This window comes from Mizuhopecten yessoensis, unplaced genomic scaffold (genome assembly GCF_002113885.1).
Source record: "Mizuhopecten yessoensis strain PY_sf001 unplaced genomic scaffold, ASM211388v2 scaffold11063, whole genome shotgun sequence".
Lineage (NCBI taxonomy): Eukaryota > Metazoa > Mollusca > Bivalvia > Pectinida > Pectinidae > Mizuhopecten > Mizuhopecten yessoensis.
In genome coordinates, this window is record NW_018408860.1 from 265,720 (window position 1) to 274,775 (window position 9,056).

Here is a 9,056-nt window from a genome sequence, read left to right on the forward strand (position 1 = left end):
AAATGACCGTAGCTGTTAATATGACGTTAAACACAAACAAACCAAGCCTTCAGCGTCATGTCCATGCTTCCGTTGTAAAACGCTTCCTTCAGCATTATTGTTATGTCTTCAGTGTAAAACAATTGCCTTCAGTATAATAAGGACCTTGCTTTTGGTGAAAGACACTTGCCTTCAGAGTAAGACATTTGCAGGTAGCCTATAGGACGTGCATTATTATTTAGACACATGTCTTCTTTGGAAGACGATATTGGCTTCCTGTCCTTACAAAGCATGACTAATTGATTTACTTTATAATTGTCTTCTCAACATTCAGAATATCAATAAGTACCACTATACCTCACAGTGTATATATCAATAAGAGTAACCATACTTAGCACTATGCCTTTTTTACTACCAGAATAGATGGTGAGGTTATATGCAAATACACCGACACACTATAGAAGTACCAAGTAATATTCTAAACAAAAGAGCTATTGTCAAAATGGAACGGGAACTCCCTTGGGTAGAAAATCATAATTGTTGTTGTATTGTAAACAGACAAGTACACCAATATTTACATACCGTTCAATAGATCACTATAGACGTCAGTAATGAATACTGTAAAACATTCCTGATATTGCTATGCTAAACCTCGCTTAGGCCTCCTCTGACTGTTCAATAATTCCCCGATACACAAAACCTACAATTACATAGTTGTGACTATCTTTGTTAAATAAAAGTCCTCGCACAGTCTGTAGGGTATATGAATTATTCAAATATTGATCTGTTAACTTAGAATTTATACCTGTGAAATCGACGCCGTTTCACCTGATGTTCGTGTATCTCTGCCACAGTACATGTTGTACATCGTATATCGGCCACCAGTCTCCACCTAGGCTCGCAGATATAATGATACAGGTAACTTCTATCCGAGGTAAGATTCTACACAAATATCAAAACGATTCATTTCATATTATCAAATCTGAAAAAAATAAGAACATTAACCTATTGATTTTGCTATTCGTTACTTACAACGTAGTTTAAACGGAATGTTTTTTTTGTTTTTTTTTCTTTTTCATTTGGACCGTTGTTCCGTTTTTAGTTGTCGTGTTTTAAAACTACATACATTTGTATCACTGTTTTGGTTTGGTTGTACACATATTTCCAGTTGTGGATATTCTATTCTTTATTGTCTGGCCTGCACTGTTGCGTAATCTTTTGTATTGCCTGTACATTTGATTATGCTTATTCTGTCGGTAAGTAAACAGATACGTATTCGTTGTGTAATGTGTGTTAGACTTTGCTACTTATTAGTTATGTATGTAATATTCTTTTATATGCATTCTGTAATATGTTGCCATAACGTGTGTAATGTTTTAGAATATGTTTTCTACTTAATAGCCAAATGCGTAACAGATCTATATTCGTATTCGGGTATTATGTCCTACGTTTCCTATAGAACATAATTTACCAAGTTTATGGTTCATGTTAATAAGTCATGTATTGTGAATTATTAAAAACCGAGCACAACAAATGCAACAATGCTGCAAGTTCAAAACATTGCAATTTATATCAACAAAGATATATAGAGGATCTGTCATTTGTGTCCCTTCATATTAGATTTATGATAGAAGTTTTGGATTTTTCATCTTTGCGAGCCTCTGGTGAGAAATATGAAAATCCAAAACGAGTATCATCAATCTAATATAAAGGAAAATGAATGGCAGATTCTTGTTATCATAATTATTATAAAAAGTAAACTGTATAATTGTGATCTGAAAGGAATATTTTGCACTTGGCCGCTTCTGAAACGATGAAAATTGCGTCCACTTCACAATGACGTGACGTCACATTGATTGTTTCTATTCGATTGTGACGTCATTTCCGAAGTGATATTACACACGTTACATAAACGTAATTTATGTGATGGCTTCAGGACACTACATAACACTGTATTCATGTGATAAAAAACCCACATTTATGCATACACCAACAGTACAGATATCCGTGTTTAAAGTGATTTTCCCAAACAAATTATCCCAAATGGCATATTTTGAGATAAGTGTGTACCCTGAAACCAGATGAAGAGTATTACTGGAATAAGGTTATTTCTGTCTGCCAGTAGGCACACTGTTCTCAACTTAGCTCGTCGACTTCTGAACCGATTTGAATCAAACCTAACCTTGTACACACCTGAGAACCCGAGGGAATGTAGCCTTTTGCTAAATGAGGTTTTAATTCTCAATAATTAGGTCAATTATTATTTAGTATCTGTACAACCAAATAAACCGTTGCTTGTGTGGCTGACATGCTATTTATACCGATATTGAGAGCGTTATTGTCCTGTATCCTCTAGCATATTGAACACACATCCTAAATGATGTAGAAGTTGTTTATCATCGAAACTTTTCGCGTATCTTTCAAACGACCAGATGACAGTTAATTTAAATTTTGCTATTTCAAACTGAATCAATTGATACGTGTGCATGTAAAGTTACATATTTTATTCAGGTTCAAGTTATTTCATTAAGCACAATTTTCCTATAGACTGATTTTATTATTGACCTCGGTAGAATGTTTTGTATGTAGGTATAAGCTGACGTGAATTGCCCTCGGTGACCTCGGGGATAAGTTAATTACAATTTTACACCTACATGTCAACTGGAAATATTTCATGTTAAAAGTCGATTTCTAACGCCTCATCTGATACAATGAGGTGAAGAAGTCGGTATACAATCAAATAAACACCCTAATACAGGTTACGTCCACACGAGTAAACACAAGCCTTCATCGCGATACCCATACACTAACAATTCGAGTACAATCCTCAAATGTATAGCTAAATCCTTTCTTGTGAACTCTAGATAGATCGGCTATACAATGTACGTACTTTCTTTAGACAAGAACGCAACCCGTTGAAAGCCAAACATGATATACATTTTTGCTAGTTTGAACATTTTGATACATGCGAATGGAGTGTATGTATGCTGTAAAATCCGAACGCATGGTTCAACTCATTAATAACAAAAGACAACATGCATGCCTCCTCCTTTTGAACTTGCTACATTTATATACTTTGATGGTCTTTTAATTTGAAATTTTTGAAGTGTGCATTGCCACTTTAAATTACCAAGTCGGTATTCGTAATCGATTCAATATAAACACATAACATGTATAAAAGTAAAAACGTTCGATTCTCTTTTACTCTGGGCTAAATAACTTTCATTTTCCTGACAATTTCAGGCTTAAAACGTCATTGTGTGTTGTTATAGATGGTTTACGCTGTTTATTACATAAAATTTGGAACCTTTTTTCTCTCTGCTTTTACGCAGAGAAAATAAAACAGGTTTGATTGATCAAAAGTATGGAATATTGCAGCAGTCATGACGCTAGTAAATAAAAAGCATGTTGCTAACACGACAATCCAATTTGTACAAAAAGTGAAGCCCAAACTCTTGCAGTAGAGCTCGTTTATCAGTTAAGTCAGACCATTACAAACTCATAGTGTTGTGAGGAGTAACGTCGATTGTAAGCTCTTAACGGAGTTTAAAGGCCTATTTTTTGTTTTCAATATATTCCCCTAGTGAGGGTATCATTTGTTTGTATTTATGATTTGACTATTTTCGACATGCTAGAAGTGATATTGTAAAGGTCAGCAGTATTGGGAACGTGTTGATTTCATAACAGAACATGTAGAGAGCCTGATACATTTACGCCTTTTGGTGTCCGCTTTACGCAATTCTGAATATGCTTTTCGTTAAAACCTTCGGGTGTTTTTTTTTTTTTTTTTTTTTTTTTTTTTTGGGGGGGGGGGGGGGCACACAGTTTAGACAGAAAGAGTTGATAATGAGTACCGTTGCCTGAGAAAGGTGATAAATATGATGCTTATAATTACATAGTAGACTTCACACTAATGAGTCATAAAACCAGCTCGGTTGCCACACACTATAAAAGGCTGTACTTACGGAGGTGCAGTGTCGTTTTAAACAAGTTGTGGTACCAGATTTTACCAATACCTAATGTAAAAGAAAGTTAGACTATTTGTAGACTATCGGAAGCACTGTTATATACATAAAACTATTTAACAAAGATTTTGTTTCGGAGAGGCTCATATATTTCAAAACATTCTCGACAATTCCATACATTATTATATAAAACAATGCAAGGTAAGACCAACATTTCAATCCGAGCTATACATTTGTAGCAACGATTACATGAGAAAACCATTAAAAACCATTATGAATCGATATTCAAATAAATTCTATGGAGATAAAAGGTATGAGTTTATTATCTATATCAATACAATATGAATCAAAACCTACTGCACAGTATACGTGAGTACTTAACGAGTTTTTCTTGTTATTTAATCTGTGACATAAACACACGGTGTAGACTCAATATATCATGATATTTAATGTATAGATATTAACGGGAGAGATCCTGTTTAATTTCAATATGATGAATTTATCAATGATATTCACGTATGTACATGTGCATGAATGGACACTGATGAATTACAATATTAACCCGTGTTGTTTACAATTGTATGTCCACGTGCAAGTCTGGTGTAAGTTTTAAAATGAATTTATATCTTTACAAAAGAAACATGCAAAAACAGTTTATTTAAATCATGTGTGAAATCCGATTTAAAGGTATCACCTGACCGTGAATGTGTTCTGTTGATTGTTAAAGAATAACGATTTAAGAGAATTTGAACGGGGATAAGCCGTCCGGATTAGCTAACAAATAAAACTACCCCACTTTAGACTAGCCTAGCTCACATATCAAATGTGTGGTGCGCTTAACGAAATAAACCTATCATATTTTATGTTAATATTGTTCATCTATTTGTATTGTTGCAAAGTGATTTGTTACACTTTTCAAGTCTTTAATCAACGGTGTAGACGATACAGCCGTTTACGTTGTTATCACATAGCAAAATAAATGACATTGTATATATGTTTTATATGCAGTGTTATTGGTTAGAGCTACCCAATGGTTGGTAGGGAACTGCCCGCTTACGTTACGTCTGAGCGCTGTGTTTGTGACGGCTGTGTATTAGCCGTACCATTGTACAGTAACATACATTTCAACGCAACATGTTTAAATTATAGTTATGTTGATACCACGAGGAGATACATCGGGGATTATATTTCTACATAAACTCTGTATTTAATGAATTGATGTGCGCGTGAAGTTCTTGGATTATGCATGTGACGACTTTGAAATTACAAAGAAAGTCTACGGGTACGTGATTTGATAGTTACATTTACATATATTGGACATCAAATGGAAATATTCTGAAACTTGGTATTTCATTGGTCTCGTTTTGTTATTATTGTACGAGGTATTGCATGTATATGTATATCTATTACTGTATGACATTGATAATTTCTATATGTTGTTAGGGCGTTTGTGTGTTCATCATCGGTCAGTTGATATTTTAGGAAAGATGCTTGATGATGAATGTACTTTCTGTAAAAAAGAATGAAATGGACGACCCCCCACCCCCACCCCNAATAGAAGCGTCAAACGTGAGATATATATTAGTTCGTTTACTTACATGAAAGTAGTTCAAATATAAATAGGCATAGTTTGATGTTTGGAATTAGATCATTAAATAAATGATACCTGGTCCATTACATTATTTATGTGAGAGAGAAATAATCCCGAAAGACGAACAAAATGATCGACTAAACTGTTATTTTCTAAACTTTTAACAGCAAACGACGCTATGGGTGTTCATCGAATATAGATAAAGGGAGGTAACTACAACTAATATTTCATTTCATATTTGTTGATTCAGAGTATCCACGAGGGGGAAGGGGGCATTCTTTGACTTAATTGTTTTAATTTCAATGGATGGTTTCATTCGATCTTATAAATTATCTTTTCATATATCCCCTGCCGTCGGGAGTCGGATTCACTCCGTTAAACGTCCCGCATAAACTCCATATGGTTACAAAACATTTGCATGCTGTCAATGCATAATTAATGAAAAGATTCTTTGATATTTATTTAGCAATGTTCATGGCTATTTCAGACTTTGTGCGGCGACAAGATCGGGAAATGAAGAGAAAGAAAAGGGCGGGAAAAACGGATCAGCCGCAGGTACAGAATCTCGATATATACCAGCCCAATAGTGTTCAGGAGGAGGTTCGCGACTTCGGTCTCTATGGCAACCTCAGGAAAGCGGATACGGAAGTTAGAAATCCACTTCCGTCACCAGAATGTAAGTTTTGGATTTAATTTCTCTGGAGGCTATCAAATAGTCATTGTCTCACAGATATTCAATGAAATGAGCAAAGCATATTCACTGTATGACTGGGATGCACTTACAATTGTATATTTGTAGTTGGCAACACAGTTCCATTCAAACATATTCCCAAAATGTTGACTGTAGCAATTGATCTTTTGCACTGTTCCCTCAGGAAAAAGTAATGATATAATAATACGTAGTCGAACAAAAGAATAAAGGGAAGTAATGAACTCGGAGACTGATTCTCCTACAGTTGACGTCGAACTCCTGTATATTTCGTTAGTTGATAAACAATGTATTGCTCATTTTGTAAGCCGCAAAACGTACTGTCTTTACTTACCTCACAGCGAAATTCCCGTCACAATACCAGACGATGTCAATGTCAAAGACGTCATTCGATTAAGGAAACGTGATTATGCTATAATTTATATTGCACATACAGGTATGAAGACAAGTTCTTCGTCAAACGATTTTTTTTCTTGTTTAAACGACATTTCTTCTCTGATGTGCGATAGAAAATATCAAATAGTGATAATAAGCAAAGAAAATATGTATCTCAAATATATATTTATTTACAAACATCAGGACTGGTCAAATTGGTTACTAATAAAGAGGTAAAACTGTGCTTGTTTCCATCTGTTTCAGTGATCGATCGTGAAAAGCACGTGCTTGAGTTTGATAAACAGAGGAGGAAGAAACCCCATGATGTGCATTACAAGGCTTTTTACCGGTACCTGTCCCCCGCCTTGTCGGAACACTACGCGGTAATACCAAAAAGTTTACCAAGTAGTGCTAGTACTACGGGGAACAGAACAAGCTGAGAGTGGATCACGGACCAGTACTGTCATATCAAACTGAAACGTCTTTGTTGTCATATGTGCCAGGCGCGGGTGTTCAAATATAAGTTATTACGGATTAGGCTTGCGCCAAGCGCGGGGAATAAATTAAGTTGACTGATATGGTACTGAAGTATCTTAATTGAGAAAAGCAGTAACGATGGTGACTGATTCAAGAACCTACCTACATGATGGATATCTTTAACACATAGGTTAGATGTTGTTCTGAACGTAAACATTGTTCTGATAGCATTGCACATCATAGGCTTATAGTTTACCTAATGTCTCTTGACGTTAGACTATGATGTGATTCTGCTTAGCCGAGTTGGGGCTATGTGGGATGGGATACCATACAGCTTCTAACGACCAGACAGCGGCCGGGTACAGTATCAATTAATATATGTACTTATTTGGGATATATACTTATCGCGATCTGTTGTTCAGTATTTTTTACACCGCCAAGACGTTTTAAGGAGGATGTCATCACGTTCGCCGTGGTCTTCTTCTACATCAGTGGGAAAAGACATTTGTTGAACCATCTTTACACGGGAAGGCGCTCTAGTCATGCCACTTTAATCACGTATACATATGAAATGTAATGACGTTTGTTTCTGTTAGGAGACGGAGCTACTGTGTGTCTGACGTATATTTTGGCGCTTCAGTCAAAAAAGTAGAGTCAATGCAATGTACATAAACACAGGAGTTCATTCTGTGGGAAGATTAAGAACAATTACATGTAGCAGGAACAATGTGTCTTGTTGTGAAATACTGCACGGAGATTGATGAAAGATAACTACACATGTACAATTGTAGAACTGTTCAGTTTTTATTATTTGAAAAATTAATCATCAGCATTGTTTGTTTGAAATAAGGCCTAGCTTGCAAACACCATATAAGTTTACCGAGTCCAAAGCACATTTTTCTTTTAATATTTAAATTTTGAAAATTGTCTGAAAAAAACCTGCTTTTAACCATTTAATCATTTTACATATAAACCCTTTTTGCATAAGGTTATATTTTGAATTCCAATCATTTGGTGAAACTACTGGTTTAAGGTTTTATGCTCAATAGTTATTGAACACATGGCCCCTGTATAGGTCTTGTTACATAGTCCTAGCTACCAGCTAACAGAGTCGTCTATGCAAAATTGAGAATTACATTGTTATCAAAGGTAAGGTATTTTTTTATGATAATTTTGAAATCTGTTCATGAAATTTGATCTTTACATTTACAACATGAAAACATTCTACACTTGTACATGTATGACATATTTTAGTTTACGTTATATAAATTAAGTTAGCCAGACCTTGGACACAGACATTGTCTCCATCCTGGTTATATATCTAAAGGACAATAAATGTATATTGTTCTGCGAATAAATTCGTCCTCAAATGACCTTACATATTGTAGATGTTCTAGGACGCTAAACCAACACTTTTAAGCTACGTCTGTAAAGCATGTTGTGTTATCACGTGCATCTGTGTTTTCTTACATAATAAATGCATTGTTATCTAAGTATGTCTGTTATTATTTTGTTTTTGTTTTTGTGTTCTTTTGTATGAAGTTATCATATAAGTTTGTCCCTAACAGAAAGACTTTTCAAATTAAAAAAGAGCCGGAAGATATGTGTAAACCAATGTCCTCACTTTCACAGAAAGAGTGTGGTTGTGGTGGTCGTAGGATGTGGTGTTTGTGTAGGTTGTATACTATGGAGGTTGTGTTGGTTGTACAGTGAGTTGGTTGTAGAGTGTGGTGTTTGTGGAGATTGTATACTGTGGAGATTGTGTTGGTTGTCGCGTGTGGTGGTTGTAGAGTGTGGTGTTTGTGCAGATTGTATACTGTGGAGATTGTGTTGGTTGTCGCGTGTGGTGGTTGTAGAGTGTGGTGTTTGTGAAGGTTGTATACTATGTAGGTTGTGTTGGTTTGAGGTTGTGTTGGTTGTAGAGTATGTTGGTTGTAGAGTGTGGTGTTTGTGTAGATTG

The 9,056-nt window shown here is 35.3% G+C and overlaps 1 protein-coding gene across 2 annotated transcripts; it reads left to right on the top strand.

Moving 5' to 3' along the window:
- Positions 1-727: 727 nt before the first annotated feature.
- Positions 728-8,589, top strand: LOC110465212. 2 transcript variants are annotated; one of them, XM_021520881.1, is made up of 3 exons: positions 728-913; positions 6,023-6,211; positions 6,884-8,589. In XM_021520881.1, the coding sequence occupies exons 1-3, from the start codon at positions 811-813 to the stop codon at positions 7,057-7,059; spliced, it is 468 nt and encodes a 155-aa protein (XP_021376556.1). In that variant the 5' UTR covers positions 728-810; the 3' UTR covers positions 7,060-8,589. The 2 variants fall into 2 exon arrangements, with proteins under 2 accessions (XP_021376556.1, XP_021376557.1); XM_021520882.1 differs by lacking the exon at positions 728-913 and adding an exon at positions 5,072-5,226.
- Positions 8,590-9,056: the final 467 nt, after the last annotated feature.